Genomic DNA, 18589 nt, shown 5'->3' with positions numbered 1-18589 from the left:
TAGTCCAAAACGTGCTATCCAATTGGTAATGAGGGCTCTTGCACATGCTGAGGTGGAGGTGTTGGAGAGCAAGAGAACCTCTGGCCATCTCTTGAACCTGTCTACTATTGAGAAGAAGTGAGTAGCACCCTTGGACGGGGGCAATGGGCGGACAATATCCACGTGGATGTGATCAAACCTGTGCTGTATTGGTGCAAAACCTATAGTGGGGCTTTGGTGTAGTGCTGAACTTTTGAGGTCTGGCGCCGGATGCATTCCTTACCCAAGCGCTGACTTGCTTGCGCAGGCTGTACCACATTAATTTGCCTGCCTTGACGCTTGTTGTTATCCTAATCGAAGGGTGAGCCAAACTGTGTATGGCGTCAAACACCTGACGTTGCCATGCAGCAGGTACAATGGACCTCGGTTGGCCAGTGGATGTGTCACAAAGTAGGGAGGCATTTGCTGGACCAAAACATATGTGCTCTAATTTCTGTCCTGATAGGGCAGTGTGATACGCGGCCATCTCTTCATCTTCCTGCTCAGCTGCTGCCAAAATCGTGTAGTCTCTACCGGGAGCAGGCGAATGGAGGGAAGTGATGGTGGTGCTGGATAGCATGTCGGCGACTAGATTGTTCTACCAGGCTATGTGTTTTATTGTAGTTGTAAACCCTGAAATATAGAAGCTTCCTGTCAAAAATACTTTACTTTTGCTCCGGTGGTCTCAAATGATGACTAAGGAAAGCAAGATGCCGTTGATGAACTGCTCCAGGACCCCATTTACTGCAGTGCCTGATGTATCCAATTGTTCACCCTCGGGTGAACGAGCATAATGGCTCTTGCTAGCGCTCCCTTTGGCAGTCTCGAATGTGATCATGCCCTTGTCATTTCAGTTTAGTTCCTTGGGATGTTCGGTCAAGAGTTTGAAAAGTGGCTGCAGTTGGCACGAAACAGTGGTAAAAGTTAATAATGCCAAACTCCTGCAGGCCTTTAATGGTAGAGGGTCTTGGAAATTTGCAAATGACCTTGAGTTTGGAAGGTAGTAGAACTACTCCGCCTGACTGATGTGGTGGCTGAAGAAATTGATTGATGCGAGGCCAAACTGGCATTTGGCCAGGTTGATCGCTAACCCATGGTCATTTAGCCAATGACATAGTTGACGGAGATGTGCCCGGTGCTGCTGCAATGAGTGGCTGGCGATAAGGATGTTGTCCAAATAAATAAATATTAAATCCAGGCCCTGGGTAACTGTGTCCATTAGGCTTTGAAATGTCTCGGATGTGATTTTTAAACCGAAAGGCATATGGATGAATTCAAATAGCCCAAACGTGGTAATCAAGGCAGTCTTGGGATTGTTGTCCGGGTGAACTGGAATCTGATGGTACCCGTGCACCAGATCAATTTTGGAGAAAATCCTAGTGCCAGGAAGGATTGCTGAGAAATCATGTATATAGGGAACCAGGCAGCGATCTGCCTCAGTGATGTCATTCAGACGCCGATAGTCCCACAAGGTCTCCTCTCTCCAGTTGCTTTAGTATAATATGCAGCAGTGATGCCCAAGGGGTGTCAGAGTGGCGAACAATCCCCATTTCCTCTGTGTTGGAATTTGTCTTTAGCCCACCGCAATTTATCTAGAGGTAGCCTGCGTACTCGTGCATGCAGGGGACGTCCATGAGTTGGAATGAGGTGCTGTTCTCCATGTTTCGGTTGGGGGGGGTTGAGGACTGCAGAGTAATAATGCTGGAGAATTCCCGTAGGATTCTGGCGAATTCATTGTCACTGAGTTGAGGCAAGGTGTGGTCAATGTTGTGGGGTGCAAGGCAAGGGACTTGAAAGTCTTCAAGTTAACTCGGTGGCAGCCTTTGAGATCTACTAGAGGAGAGTGGCTGCGATACATCAGCATTGGTGAAAGACTAGCTGAAATTGAGTGCATTTGTCCGTGACCCTTAAGACTAGATGCTGCTGTTGTTAGCGGCTGTGAGAGGAGGGCTCTTCTTTCCTGAATGTGTGTCTGGGCAGAAAGAGGGAAACACACTAACATCTGCTCCTGTGTCGACCAAGTACCGATGGCCCGAGTGTCAATCCTAGAGGAAAAGGAGGTTATTCTTGTGGCTGGCCGTCACAGCCACTACCATTGGATTTCCTAGATGCTTGCAGGGGGAAAGGCAGTGGTGGGCTGCAGTTCCCCATCTCTGATAGTAATAGCACCACTGCTCTCTGTCTGCGCTGTGTTTGGTTAAGTCTGACACCGCACTGCTGTCCGGAGTGGGCAGGGTTCATACGCTTTGCCAAGGCACAGCTACGCGCCCAACTGAAAGTCTACCATTCAGCACGGGCTGCTGAATGACGGGGGTTATTAAAGTCTTCGTCTACAAGCAGCAAACCGATGTCTTATGGCATTTGCTCAAGAAAAAGTTGCTCGAAAAGCAGACAAGGCTTGTGACCATCCATGAGTACCAGCATCTCGTTCATTAGTTTGGAAGGAGTGTGGTCACCCAGGCCGACCACATGGAGAAATGTCGATAATACATACGAGCAGGACTTTGATGACTTCATACCTGTCGTTGGCTGGAGGCTGGCGTAAGAAATCAACAATATGCTCCTCAGTGTCTTGGTCCAGTGATGCAATGGCATAGTAGCATTTCATTACATCAGTGGTAAACTGGCATAGATAAAACTTGGCCTCGGCCTGCTCGAAGCAGACTTGTGGCTGAGAGGTCCAAAATACTGGAAGTTTGAGTGCAACATCGTCCTGTGCATCCATAGTGAGGTCCAAAATGTTGTTTGGATTGTCGGGATCATCAATGTAGCAAATGGTCCTGTGAAAAGCGTACAACAGAAGTCGTCTAAAAATAACTGCCGGGCAGCCTCTCTTTTGATGATATCATAAGCGCTGAATGTCCAGCTCGTTGGTATTCCGGCTCCCCTCTTGCGATAGCCTGAACCTCTGTATGACAGTTCGAGAACTAAGTAGTGCAATCCACCACACCCTTTTAATTTGTATATAGAGTACATGTTGATTCTTAATGTATTTCAAAGAAGGATGTTCATTCAAAAGCAACATTTGAGCAGAGCATCTCTATGCTAGAGAAACAAATGCTCTCATTTTGCAATATCCGAGGTTAGTGGAAATACCAAACAAGTCGTAAAATAGCAGGAAAGAGTGGTTTGCCATCTATTCGCATTAATAACGTCTCCCATTGTATATGGAACTGTTCATTTGAATTTAACAGTCCTCAGCAATGTTATTGCATTCTGTAGTAATTGATTATCTCAAATTTAGCACATTACCCTAAATGTAATGGGCCTTTAACAGGATAATTTCTACACTGATCACCAAGAAACTTGAAAGGGAAAGTAACCAGAGTGGTAATCCCAGTTAAAACTTATATATGGAAAAGGTATTTGAGGTCTTGGAGATGAATGTGGTAAATTGTAAAATATATTTTAACTGTCAGATTAGTTGAGGCTGAATCAGCAAGGTCAACATAGCTACAGGTTCTTGAGGGATTAGTGATTTTTAAAATAAAGGACTGCAGTGATGAGGTGTAGTAGCAGTGCCTTGGGTCAGAGTGTAAACAGAGCACTGCAGGAGTATTGTACATCAGTGGGGAAAGCCCACGTTTGAGGAAAACTGGATTAATGGTTATTCTAATAAAAGTTGAAGAATTATCTGAATTAAATTGAGGGACACAGCAGGGGGGAAAGAAAGGAATTATGGGTAGTCGTACACAAGCTGGGGTTTCTTAAGGTTAAACAAGAAAGTCTACAGATGCTGTGATTGTAGTTTACACAGAAATGCTTGAGAAAGTCAGCAAATCATCCAGCTTTATGTAACAAAGATACATAACCAACATTTCATTCCATACTCCCACCACTTTCTGTGTGAAGAAATTCCCCCAAATGTTCTCCCTAAGCTTTTCCCCTTTCACTCTCAACCTATGTACTCTGGCTTGTATCTCACTACAGGGAATAAAGTTTTAACCTGTTTAACCTTTTCCTGTTACTCAGATTCTCAAATCTCTGCACTCTTTCAATCTTATTGATATCTTTCATGTCGCTTGGTGACCAAAACTGCACACAATATTCCAGATTTGGCCTCACCAATGTCATGTATAACTTTATCATAACATCCCAACTCCTGTAGTCAATACAGTACAACTCCAATTATCTGAAATAGTCAGGACCAGGCCCATTTCGGATAAACAGCCCAGTAGCAACAGCAAATCACTTGTAACAGTGTTTAAACAACAACAAACAAGGGAAGGCTTTTTAAGCATTAAAATAATGTTGAATTCTCATAAAGAAAATGGTGGCCATCGCCGATCACTGACACCTCTCTACCAAGGCCCCACTCGTGCTAGGGGCCCGAGGGTTCCACTCCTGCCCGGGAGCCCGAGGTCCACTGCTTTTGGCACATGGAGCCCAATATTCCTCCTCAGTTTGGCTCCAAAAAAGATTTGATTAAATGAGGATTTCGGATAGCCTTGTTTATTCAAAATTTTAAAAAGTTTTGGTTAACTGAAGATTTTGGAGAATCTGATTTCGGATAATCGGAGTTGTACTGTACTTTGATTTATGAAGACCAATGTGCCAAAAGCTCTCTTTACGACCTTATCTACCAATGATGTTACTTTCAGGGAATTACATCTGTTGTAGAATCCAAAACTGTACAACAGCCAGCACATTTTGATGTCAGCATTATAATTACACAGAGCCTTTAAGCTTCTGCCTTGAGAGATGATGGTGCAATTTCATTCTTCAACAAATGCTCATTCCTTTTGTTTCATTTCAGGGATGAAGTACGAGCTCCAATTCCACAAAAGCAAGAAATACTGGTGGAACCTGAACCGTTGTTTGGTGGTAAGGTGTTTCAAACAAAATATTTACATTTATGGTTGATGATTGTAGTTGTGTGTCGCAAGTATCCAGGCTTTTTTGAGGGATTGAGAAAGGCATGGTGATGTGAGACGGGCTATGTATATGCCCTGCTGAATGGTAAATCATATATAATGGTTTTGAATGGTTTTCTATCAAAGGAATAGGCTTTTATTAATCTAGCTGGATTGTTAAAACACCACCTCCAGCAGCCAAGAGGTTCAAACCAGTCTCCCTCCTAGCCCTCACCACTTGTGGAAGCCTTCCCTCCCCCCACTCTTATCCTTGGTGTCCTTCTGCACCCACATTCCTCATTTCCCTGTTAAAGTAACTCTCATATTTGTTTGTGCTGTCCATCGCAAGTTGTGTTCACTGCAAAGGCAAAGTTGATCCAATTTACTGCAATTGCCTTGAACTCAATAGACTATATTTTATCAAAATTGATTTGCTGTTTGCTATTTTTATTACCCATTTTGATCATATTTATGCATTCCACAGCTCCCAAACGACGGAGACCGGCACGCTCCATATTTGATGGGTTCAGAGACTTCCAGACAGAAACGAGTGAGTTCAGTGTATTTATCTTTTATCCTGGAGATTAGAAGTGTAAATATGGAAAGTAACTTTAGCTTTTCTATGCACTATATATTAAAAAAACACCCGTGTGCTTGACAGGGAGATATGTTAACCTTTAAAAGATGAAATTTAGAAATATGAATACATCTGCTTGTTCTTTTCAAGTTGATGAATATAAAAATGTACTTGTTTAAAGCAGAAACATTGTGTGTTTTGCATCTTCTGCAGTGCTGTTATGTTTGAACATTTTAAATTGGCTTTGTAATAAACTCTGGAGATCACCACAGTTTCTTTGTGCATTGCTTCAAATGCTTCTGCATAATCATATTTTCAGGGACAAAACCCTAATGCAATAAGCAGTTCTAAAATTCATGAAGGGTGTTACAAGATCAAACCAGCAACCACAAAGAAGGCATATCACACAGGGGTAAAGATGAACAATTACTTTATTAACAAAAAATTCACCGTCAAACTTTAATTTAAAATTCCCCCATTTTATAACAATGCCCACTGGTTACTATGCAAATTTCTATAACAGTGTAAAACTAATAAATTCCCTAGCCTAAATATAACGTATGTAATTAAAGTCTAAATTATATTTCCAACCAGTCCACAGAAAAACTTAGACACAAAACTCACAAAACTTCGATCTCAACTGATCATAAACAAAATTCAGTTTGTTTGGTAAACTGAAGCCAAAAGATCTTTGAGAGCGAGAGAGAGAGGAACAATGGCTTGGTCCGGATCCTTCTGGCTGCCTTCGGAATGTTCATCCTTTTTGAAATCCCAACATTCTAAACTGTCCTCCAGACCATGATTCATGCTCTGGGCCTCCTTCCATTCCATAGCACCATGGTTTATCGTTCAAGTCCAGAAATTTTTAGATCATTTTCTGCACATGCTCAGTCCATCTCCCTCTCTCTCAGCAGTCCACCTTCACCTTGGCTCTCTAAGGCAAACTGCCACTTTTTAACATAAAACCACACAACAATATACAACACAGAACTCTGTAACACCTCCCCTGCTTAAAAAAAAATTGGTCCACAAGAACAAATTTTCAACAATTAATGGAAGTATTAACTTAAATAAAATAAAATGAACACTCCATTTTTTTTACAATAAGTATGTGATTAGATTCATATCTACCCAGATTAACATCTTGACCAACAATCTGCTATTACATTATGTGTGTAATAATTAAATCATACTCTTGTAATAGTAAGCTCCAATTCAATAACCGTCTGTTCTTATTTTTCATTTTAGATAGAAAAACTAATGGATTATGATCCATATATATTATTAACGATTTTTGAGCAGTACAAATATACACATCAAAAACTAGTGCTAATAACTCCTTCGTAATGGTTGAATAATTTTATTGATGGTCGTTAAACTTTTTTGAGAAGTATGAAATAGGATGTTCTACTCCTTCACCATCCTTCTTCTGTAACAGTACAGCACCAATCACTTAGTCACTGGTGTCCACGGCTAAAAAGAATGGCTTTTCAAAGTTAGGGGACACAAGTACAGGCTGATGGCATAAAATGGCCTTTAACTTCAGAAACGCTTCCTGGCATGCATCTGACCAGATAAATCTTTCTTTCTTTCCAAGTAGTTTTGTTAATGGGAGTGCAATTTCTGCAAAGTTTTTACAAAATCTACGATAGTAGCCAATCATACCTATAAATCTCCAAAGAGCTTTCTTATTACCGGGGATAGGGAACGCAGTGATAGCCAATATTTTCACTCCAACCGGTGCCACCTGTCCTTGTCCTACTACATAACCCAGGTAAGTTACAGTGGCATGTTCAAACTCACTCTTGTGCAAATTCACTGTGAGGTGTGCTTCCACCAGTCTCTTAAATAACTGCTCTAATTCAAGCATGTGTTCTTCCCATGTATCCGTACTAATTACTAAATCATCGATTATAGGCTCCTTTGTGCTCTAAACCCTGAATTACTGAATTAATCATTCTCTGAAATGTGCTAGGTGCATTTTTCATCCCGAAAGGCATAACATTATACTCATACAATTCCGAAGGTGTAACAAATGCAGAAATCTCCCTGCCTTTCTCTGTCAAAGGAACACACCAGTATCCTTTTAAGAGATCAATCTTTGTAAGAAACTTAGCCTTCCCCACCTTATCTATACAATCATCTATTCTGGGAATAGGGAACGCATCAGTCTTTCTCACCATGTTTACCTTCCGATAATCTAAAACCTAATTGAGCCATCTGGCTTAGGCACCAGAACACAGGGTTAACTCCAATTTGGATTTTTGGATGATGTCATTTTTGAGCATATAATCCACCTCTTGATCCAACAATCTGCTTTTTTCCTGATTAACTCGGTAAGGATGCTGCTTAATAGGTTTAGCATCACCGACCTCCACATCATGACAAGCCACAGTAGTTCTTCTTGGAACATCTGGGAATATATCCTTAAATTTCATAAGTAATGTCTTCATTTCTTCCCTTTCTGATTTAGTCAAATGCATTAACTTGGTGTCTAGGTTTTGCAAAATTATACAATTTTCCAGCCTGGGACTTATCACTTTATGTGGTCCATGACCTTCCACGAAACTTATCTCCTCCTGACTTTCCTCTATAACTAGCACCTTGGTTGGAATCCTAGTCTCCTCCTCAGTCATTTTCTCAAAGTAAGGTTTAAGCATGTTCACGTGACAGACCTGTGTCTCTCTTCGACGATCAGGTGTCTCAATGACATAGGTGACCTGGTTAATTTTTGATTTCACCTTAGATGGTCCTGAAAACTGAGCTCTCAAAGGGTTTGACTGCATTGGAAACAAAACCAATACTTTGTCGCCAGGTTTAATGTCCCTAATTTTTGCTTTTTGATCATACTGAATTTTCATTTTTCCCTGAGCAGTTTTAAAATGTTTCCTTGCCATCTTGCAAGCCTGATGTAATCTGTTTTTAAATTTGAAAACATAATCCAACAAATTAGATTGTATATCATTATGTATCCACTGTTCCTTCAACAATAGTAATGGACCCCTGACTTCATGACCAACTCAAATGGACTAAAGCCAAGAGACTCCTGAGTTGCCTCCCTAACAGCAAACAATAACAAATGGATTCCTTCATCCCAATCCTTACTATTTTCCATGCAATAAGCCCTCATCATATTTTTCACAATTAAATGGAACCTTTCCAAGGCCCCTTGACTTTCAAGATGATAGGCAGACGACACAATTTGATGGGCTCCCAATTCATACACCATCTGTTGAAATATTCCAGACATAAAATTACTCCCTTGGTCCGATTGAATTTCCCTTGGTAGTGTGAAAAATTTTAGCATAGTTTTCACAATCGTCTTTGCTTTAATTTTTCTCAGGGGAATAGCCTCTGGAAACCTTGAAGCTGTGCACATGAGTGTTAACAAATATTAATTTCCTGCTTTAGTTTTTGGCAATGGGCCAATACAATCCACTATCATTTTTGAGAAGGGCTCCCCAAAAGCAGGGATGGGTTGTAAAGGTGCCACTGGTGGACCTTGATTAGGCTTGCCGACCAGTTGACAAGTGTGACAGGTTAATCAAAAGTTCACAACATCCTTTCTTAATTTTGGCCAATAAAACTGTTTCCTTATCTTTTCTACCATCTTCTTCACTCCAAGATGATCTCCTAAAGGGGTACTATGAGCCAACTTTAATATTTAATTCCTGTAAGTTTTTGGGAATTACAACTTGCCTTGTTACCGCCCAGTTTTCACTGGCAGGTATCACTTGTGGTCTCCACCTTTTCATCAATATTCCATCTTGAACAAAGTAACCAACTGGCACAGTTTCAATTTCATGGTTAGACAGAATCTTATCTCTTATCCCAGCAAGATCAGGATCATGCTTTTGTCTAGCTATTAATTCTTCTCTTGGACCGGGGCCGGGGCCGCCGCCTCCAACTCTCTGCCCGGACTGGGGCCTCCGCCTGCCTCACTCGACCGTGGCCGGGGCCGCCAGCTCCCCCTTGCTCCTGTCCAGATCGGGGCCGCCGCCGCCTACCCTCTGCCCGGACCGAGGAAATAAATAGAATAATACCTAGTGTCGCCGAGAATGCCCACTGGTTACTATACAAATTTCTATAACAGTGTAAAACTAATAAATTCTCCAGCCTAAATATAACATAAGTAATTAAAGTCTAAATTATATTTCCAACCAGCCCACAGAAAAACTTAGACACAAAACAATCACAACTCACAAAACTTCGATCTCAACTGATCATAAACAAAATTCAGTTTGTTTGGTAAAATGAAGCCAAAAGATCTTTGAGAGAGAGAGAGGATGCCTTTGGAATGTTCATCCTTTTTGAAATTCCAACATTCTAAACTGTTCTCCAAACCATGACTCATGCTCTGGGCCTCCTTCCATTCCACAGCACCATCCAGTGGTGGTTTATTGTCCAAGTCCAGAAATTTTTAGATAATTTTCAGCACATGCTCAGTCCATCTCCCTCTCTCTCAGCAGTCCACCTTCACATTGGCTCTCTAAGGCAAACTCACTTTTTAACATAAAACCACACAACACATAGGCCAATACACAACACAGAACTCTGTAACAAGGGGTTGTGACCTCCTGGCATCTTTATCACTTAAGATTTGGTCATTATCAAAAGAGTTGAGTTGCTGACCAGAATATATATTCCTATTTAATTTTTTGTGATATAATTTGTTCTATTAGTTTGATATTTAACCACCAATGAAAAGATGAGATGGTCACAGTATTAGACTGTACTATTTGTACATGAATTTCATCAGTAAAATCAATCATTGAAGATAATCTCTAATAGGATGAAGTTGAATAATCTCTGACATGATTGCCATTGATAGAATTTTAATTAAAGTAATATCACATTAAAGTGATTTCTATAACCTTGAACAAAATTCAGATAATTCTTCCCATTCTACTCTCTAATTATATATTCTCTTAATATATTGGTAAAATAAGATACTGTTCAATACTGTGGCTCACTGAGGGGGATTTGGCAGATTTTTGATTCCCAAATCTGGTTGGTACAGTCTGGTGGGATATTGAACTGCAGAGACTATGGACAACCCAATTTAGAGCCAATTAAAGGAAACATTTTGCAGATGTTAGAATTATGATGAGGCTTTAGCCCTTTTTTTTAAACTACTTCTGCTTATTGGATGACTGAAGTTTGATCTTGGGGCACCAAATTGCTGAAGAAAGTGAGATGCCTTATTATTTGACTGCTGAATCCAGATTAGCTGTATCGCCCAACAATCATCCATGTGGCATCCTTCTCCCCCACCCGACGCCCATATTTCCAACTATCTGACCCAGCCTTCCTTGCTGCCACCCCCAATTTGCAAACAAAATTCTGATCTTTCATCCTTGATTCTAGCCTAAGGTGAGACCTACCTGCTTGACAATAATTGCTCTCCACTGAATCTATGAAATGGAGACAAAAATAACTTGGAGAAAAACATTCTCTGGCTTCCTGCTGCTGAATTAACTTACAGGCTCTACATCTAGTTAGTGCAAGGAATTGCTGCATTGCAATCAAGGAGTGGTGCGAAGTTTTCCTTTGTTTTATTCACTGCCATTTTGAACGTGAAATTCAGTGACTAAAGAAGTCTGCTTTTGCTGCCTGTTATTGGCCCCAGAGGATTAATGAACTCTTTTCTCACCTCTTCCAATGCTGTATATTTATTAGTCCTTGCTTGCCTGATCTGGGCTTGCCCTATGCTTCTGCTTACAAGTACAATGGTGTGGTTGGGTATTTACCCAGAAGATCCTCACAAAATATGCTAGAAAATGTTAAAATACATACCTTTCAGTGCATCATAATGCTTATCAGTTATTGCCAAAGAATATTTCTGGTACTGAAAATGTACCTCTGCATAATTTACATTTTTAATATTATTAAATATAAAGATATAACTTGATTTTTGTATTTACATTCTGTTTTTCTTTCTGTATGGTGTATCTTGATCTAAATCAGTGGTTTTCAAACGTTTTCTTTCCACTCACGTAACACTTTAAGTAATCCCTATGCCGTAGATGCTCTGATTAGTGAGGATTACTTAAGGCATTACCTTAATATGTGAATGGAGGAGGTGGGGTGGGGGGGGGAAGAGGGAGTTTAAGAACCACTGGTCTAGACCCAATTGTGACTGAAATATTTTGCTCCAGAAAAATTGTCATTGGCCCATTTCCTTTGGAGTTAAGAAACCGTGCACGTAACGAGTCAATTAGGTACAATTAAAGCAATGATTCTTAATCTTCCCTTCCCACTCACATACCACTTTAGGTCGTCCCTTACTAATCACAGAGCACCTGTGGCGTAGGGATTACTTAAGATGCTATGTGAGTGGAAATAAAAAGTTTGAAAGCCACTGATCTAAATGTTCTAATATACAGCAAAACTCCTGGTATCTGGCACCTATGGGGATCGGTAGATGCTGGATATTTTCTGGTTGCCTGAGACAAACTTGCCATGCCCAACTAATACACCTGCATTAAGAGTAATCAGTTTAAAAGACAAAAATACTGTACATACATTGAACAAACTTCACTTTCATGAATATATAAACTGTAAAGCATTTTACTTTATTTTCAGTCACATTCTTTAAAAACATCTAATAGTTGGAAAGTCTGCAGGTTCCTCCCCTCCACAGAGCCACCCAAAAGACTAACAATTTAATTGTATTAACTTCCCCCTCCACCAAGTTTACAGGTAATGCCTTAATAATATTTATTAATAATTATTAATAATGAATAATAATTATTAATACTTAATAATATACTAATAAAGATAAAGACTTACTAAGCAGGGATAAGGAGACGCTTTAAAAGAGTCACTCCAACGGCGAGCTGCATCAACCAGCTCTTCATCCTGGGTGATGCCATTTTATTCAAACACAACTTTATTCAAACAACTGCTTTGAACAATGCATGACCAAGGAACTGGCTGAATATTTGCTCTCACCTTCACCAAAAGTTTGTGTTACTTCAGAGAACATTTACTTTTATAATTTTAAAACTTAAATTTATTCTTATTTTCTTCATTTTTATTATTTAAATTTAGACATACAGTAAGGTAATAGCCCATTTTGTCCCATGAATCTGTGCCACCCAAGTTTCAAAAGTTTCAAAAGGTGGGAGAAAATCCATGGGAAAACCCATGCAGGCACAGAACATACCAACTCCTTACAAACAGCGTGGGATTGGAATCCTGGTCCCGATCTCTGGCACTGAACATCGTTCCGCTAACTGTGCCTTGATTTTTTTTTGTCGTTTGCTTGAATTCCAGATAACAAGGGTTTTATTGTATTGACTGATTTTACTCCTATGGGGTTGAAAATTAGCCTTGGTCATGTGCTTGAAGTGCTTGTAAAATACTGTTTCCAGAATTTGTTTTAAAATTGAACTAAATTTCATCAATTAAGTTTAGTTCACATGCTCTGCTCTATAGCAATGAATGCATGTGACCATTGATGAATTTCTGTTCTTATTTTGATGAGTTCTTTAGTCTGGTGCAAACCTGGTCTTTTTTGGTGGTTGCACAGGTGCCAGATTGCCCACAGAGGGCGACATGCTGCTTCCTCCATTCTTTAAATTCCACTGTACTGTCTGAACATGGTTGGCAAATTTAAATACTGTGCACAGTAAGTTTGTCAGATCAAAATTCTGGCCATTGTTTACTTTATTAAAATTAGTTAAATAAATCAATGACCCTGAATCTAAACATTTGTGGGAACAGCCTATTATCTTCTTTCCCCATCCATTTCTTGCTTTGATATGTCTCAATTTTCTTTCCCCTTTCTTATTTTTCTCCTGCTGTTTATCCTCTGTATAACTCAGCCCAGCCTATTCTCAGAAAGATTAACTAATAGTTGGTGTTTCAATGAAAAATATGGTGTAATTTTCTGTTACAGAAAGTAGTGGCTTAGTTTCATGGGATCAGTGATTAGTTAATGAATAATATAAATAACTGTATTTGTAGTCTCACCTCAAAATACTGGGTCAATAATCTGATGTGCATCATTGGTCTCTTATGTTGAATTTTTGTTTTAACTATTAATAACGAATGATGAAATAGTAAAAAGAAAGTAGAGGTTGTTCTTCAATGGTCTAAAAAATTATACCTCAAGGAATTTTAAAAAAAAGTCAATGTTCTACAGTAATATTAAAACCTTTTTCTTTGTGGGAAAATAAAATGTCTTTTCATTCAACTTTATGACATCGAGATAACCATTCTGGATGTGAAAAAGAGCAGTCCATCAATGTGTGCACTAACACTGTGTTGATGATATGTTTACAGTCAGACAGGAGCAGGAGCTGCGGAATGGTGGTCCAGTGGACAAGAAGCTGACCACTCTGGCAGACCTCTTCAGGCCACCCATAGACCTAATGCATAAAGGCAGTTTTGAAACGGTGAGGGTTAGCATGGAATTCTTATCATGAACAACAATTACAAGAATGGAATAATATTATTGAGAGATCCAGAGGTAATATTGGCCAAAACTTTGAGTTGCAAATAATGACATGACTATCAGTACTCATTCTAATAATGGAGGAAATCTGACAGCAGTTTCTCAAGTACACAACATTTGGAAGTTGAAGTTGCTGTCAGTTGATTTCTGTTTTTCTTAAGTATGTGTTTTGAATCATCATTATAATTTGCACATAATAAGACATCATTTATGAACTAATTTTGACTTCTATTTAAAAAAATACTTCCTGAAAATGGTATGTTGCAAGAGGTGTATGTGAATCAAAATAATGTCTTTGGCCATAAAAGGATGCATGTGTTGCTTGAAATTTCGACATTTATTTTTAATCTATGTCTATAGTGAAGAAACTACCTTCATCCTATTTAGAAAGGAATTAGAAGATTAGGGCAAGTCAGCATGGATTTGTGCAAGTCAGCATGGATTTGTGCAAGAGGAATCATGCTTGAAAAAACCTTGTATAATCTTTTTTATTTAACCAGTTGACAATGGTGAGCCAACTGTTGTGTATGTGGACTTTCAAAAGCCTTTTAATAAGGTCCTGTACAAGAGGTTGGTGTGCAAAATTAAAGAACATGGTGTAAGAGGTAAGGTACTGATGTGAATTGAAGACTGTTTGACAGTCAAGAAGCAGAGAGTGGTAATAAATTGGTCCTTTTTAGATTGGCGGGCATTTACTAGTTGGGTATCACAAGACTCAATGCTGAGCTGAGATCCCAGCTATTTACAGTATATTTTGATGATCTCGATTAAGGAATTGAATATAATATCTCTAAATTTGATGATTTTAAATTAGGTGACCATGCGAGTTGTGAGGAAGATTCCAAAAGGCAGTGGGGGTGACTTGGCAGTTTAGGAGAATGGTCAGATGTATTGGCAGATGCAGTATAATGCTCATAAACATGAGGTTATCCATTTTGGTGGCCATAAAAGGAAGGCAGATTATCTGAACGTTGAGAAATTAGGAAAAGGAAGGTGCATCGAGACCTCGGTGTCATGGTACCACAGTCATTGTAGCTTGAAATGTAGGTACAGCAGTTGGTGAAGAAAGCAATGGCACATTGGCCTTTATTACAAGAGGATTTGAAAAGAGAACCATGCACCGGAATAGTACCTCGGTGAGGCCACATCTTGAGTATTGTGTAGAATTTTGCTCTCCTAATCTGAGGAAGGACATTCTTAATGCAGGGCAAGGTGCAGCAAAGGTTCAGCAGGCTGATGGATAAAGAAAGACTGGATGAACTAGGGTTATACTCATTGGAATTTAGAAGAATGAGAGGGAATCTCATTGAAGCATATAAACTTCTGACAGGACTAGATACTGGGAACCTGGTGCATGTCAGTAATGAATGAGACTGGTTTCTGTGGAGAGACTATGAGCACCAATGACTGATGACAGTGGTGGCTGCTTAAGGCTGCATGGTGAAAACAAGCCATAGCTGAAGACTAGAAGTGGTTGTTCTTTATCTTGTCAGATTACATGGATCCTCCAGCCAGTCTCCATATATGCTACTGGACATGTTGGAAACTGCTGTCATCTCCTTTGTTTGGCTGTACAGGTTTCCCCAGCCCAGAGATTTCACAATGGCCAATGTGTCGAAACACAGCAGGTGCTGCCAAACCCCAGCAATTGCATGCATTTTCTAAGCATGCCAGGATGCAGCCTTGCAACCCACCTCTCAATAGAATGATCCAACACTTGACCCAACGTGTTTAACACATTAAGCCTTTCCATGCCAAGCCATGGGTGACTCATTACTGGGAGCATAGCTAGCAGAAGCCAGGGATTTGCATTGGGTACTCAGCAAAGTAAGAATACATGAGTAGGAAGCCCAGATCTTTGTGAATGTTGCCAGTGCAGCTCACGCTGATGTCTTCTTTAAAGTGCAATATTCTGACTAACTAACTGCTTTCTAATAAATTGCCTGTCTGTGGGGTACCAATATACTGCTGAATCTAATCCAGTTTATAGATCAACTTTGACTATCCAGCCTGAGTAAATGGTGTTATTTAAGTTTGTCTAGTTTCTGAATTTATGGTTATAACTCTTTAACCAAATGTAGATTGTTTTCTATATCAATTAGTAGAAGAACCAACTTGGGACGGTGTAATACTGGATCTCCTGTTAGGGAGCGAGCTAGGTCAGGTATTGGACATTAATGTTGGAGAACAAATGGGTCTAGTGATCATAACTCTGTTAGGTTTTGGGTAGTTTTAGGGAAGAGCAAAGAGGGGCCTAAAGTTGAGGTTCTGGATTGGAGAAGAGCAAATTTCGAAGGAATAAGAAGGGATTTGGGGAGTATTGAGTGGGATAGGATATTTTCAGGTAAGGATGTAAATGAAAAATGGAGGATATTCAAAAAAGAAATTTTGAGGGTACAGAGTAGATATGTCCCAGTGAGGATCAAAGGAAAGACTGGAAGTCATAGGGAGGCTTGGTTTTCGAGGAATATTGGAAATTTGGTCAGGAGAAAAAGGGAGGTGTACAAGAGGTATAAAGAGCAGGGAGCTGAGAATTTGAAGGAGGACTACAAGGAGTGTAGAAGGAATCTTAAGAAAGAAATTAGAAAGGCCAAAAAAAGGCATGAAGAGGCTTTGGCAGACAGAGTAAAAATAAATCCAAAGGGTTTCTCTAGGTACATTAAAAGTAAAAGATTAGTGAGGGATAAAATTGGACCCCTTGTAGATAGTGAGGGTAGGCTGAGTGAGGTAGGAGGAAATAGGGGAAATTTTGAATGATTTCTTTGCCTCGGTATTCACTAGGGAAAAAAATATTGAACCAGTTGAAGTAAAGAAAAATAGTGGGGAGGTCATGAAGCATGTAAGGATAACCGAGGAGGTAGTGATGGGTGTGTTGAAAAAGATAAAGGTGAATAAATCTCCATGACCGGACAAAATATTCCCAAAGACACTCAGGGAGGCTTGTGGACAGATAGTGGGGCCATTAACAGAGATATTTAGGATGTCACTGGCCACAGGGGTAGTGCCAAAGGATTGGAGGGTGGTGCATGTGGTTTCGCTGTTTCAGAAGGGGTCCAAATGTAAACCTGGGAATTATAGGCCCATGAGGCTGACGTCTGTGGTGGGCAGGTTGATGGAAAGTCTTCTGAGGGATGGTATTTACAAATATTTGGAGGTACAGGGATTGATAGGGAGTAATCAGCATGGTTTTGTCAGGGGTAGATCATGCTTGACAAACCTGATTGAGTTTTTCGAGGGGGTTACAAAAAAGGTTGATGAAGGGAAAGCTGTGGATGTTGTCTATTTAGACTTTAGTAAAGCTTTTGACAAAGTTCCCCACAGGAGGTTAGGAAAAAAGGTGGAGGCATTAGGCATAAATAAGGAGGTAGTGAAATGGATTCAGCAATGGTTGGATGGGAGGTGTCAGAGAGTAGTGGTAGAAAATTGTTTGTCCAATTGGAGGCCGGTGAATATTTGTCTCTTGGCAGGAGATTGATGAATCCAATGAACCCTTTTTATGTCTGTTTCTTTTCTCCAATTATATTGACTATCGCTCTCATTTATTTCCCCTGGATGGATGGGAGGGGGAGGGTTAGGACTTGTTCTTCTTGTTTTTTCTTTTCTTGCTCACAATCAACATCAAATGATAATATTATGTTTCTTTTATGTAATTGACGAATTTCATGTTGATTTGAAAATATAAATAAAATAAAAAAAGACATGAACCGTCTCGACTTCACCACTTCCCTCACTCATTCCAATCTTATCCCGTTGGAATGCCTGGCTCTCCACACTTATACCCACCTCACCATCAAAGCTGCAGACAAGGGTGGTGCTGTTGTGGTGTGATGAAGTGACCTCTATTTGTTTAAAGTCAGCTGACAACTCTCAGGCACCTCCTCTTACTTAATCCTCTGACAGGGCCCCACTAAAACTCATCAAAGCACTGTATCATGCACTATCTCTGAACATCACTTCTGGCCATCTCACTCGTATTACCTTCACCCTCATTGTTTCCCAACCCCACACTGCCTGATTTTACCTCCTACCCTCCTGGAGGAACAACACCTCATTTTCTGCTTAGTCACCCTTCAGCCAATGACATTAACGTCGACTTCTCTGGTTTCCATTAGTCCTCCCAACTCATCTTTGCCTGTCTCCTCTAACTCGCGGTCTCTCTCTCCACCCCCCCTTCCCCTTTCACAAAGGCAAAGACAAATGCCTCTTCCACCAATCATTTCCATTTCCTCTATCCTGTCCTCTTCTATCCAATTAAGACCTTTTTGTCTGTTGATCTCTACTCCTCCCCCTCCCATTCTGCCCTTTTCCTCAGCCTCTTAATGCTGATGCCTGCCTGATGTTTTACTCATACCTTGAGGAAGGGCTCAGGCCCAAAATGTCGATTAGATATTTTTGCCTCCTATGGATGCTGCGAGTCCTGCTGAGTTTCTCCAGCATTCCTGTGTTTTTACGACAATCACAGCCTCTGTTTGTATGTTTCAACCCCTCATTGGTTTACAAACTCAGACCTTGTGTTCCTTGGTTTTCTTTTCACCCGGTCTTCTGTGACTTGGATTTATTTATCTCTTGTTGTATATTATTACTCTCTCTTTAAACAACAATGGTTTTGCATCCTTTGCTTCGATCCCTCCATGTTTCTTGCATTGTTTCAAAGAAAAAAAAATAGAACCAATGTAGGTT

At 40.1% G+C, this 18589-nt stretch overlaps 1 protein-coding gene across 2 annotated transcripts in view; it reads left to right on the top strand.

Annotated features, from left to right (window-relative positions):
• Positions 1 to 18589, top strand: part of ubxn7 (UBX domain protein 7) — a 119289-nt gene that overhangs the window by 28414 nt on the left and 72286 nt on the right. For both annotated transcript variants that reach the window (XM_069896369.1, XM_069896370.1), the window contains exons 3-5: positions 4775 to 4842; positions 5356 to 5421; positions 13738 to 13850. In XM_069896369.1, coding sequence (XP_069752470.1) covers positions 4775 to 4842; positions 5356 to 5421; positions 13738 to 13850 — 247 coding nt within the window. The remainder of the gene's footprint in view (positions 1 to 4774; positions 4843 to 5355; positions 5422 to 13737; positions 13851 to 18589) is intronic.

This window comes from Narcine bancroftii, chromosome 9 (assembly GCF_036971445.1).
Source record: "Narcine bancroftii isolate sNarBan1 chromosome 9, sNarBan1.hap1, whole genome shotgun sequence".
Classification (NCBI taxonomy): Eukaryota; Metazoa; Chordata; class Chondrichthyes; order Torpediniformes; family Narcinidae; genus Narcine; species Narcine bancroftii.
Note: the sequence above shows the minus strand (reverse complement) of the source record. Positions and strands in the feature narration are given on the sequence as shown.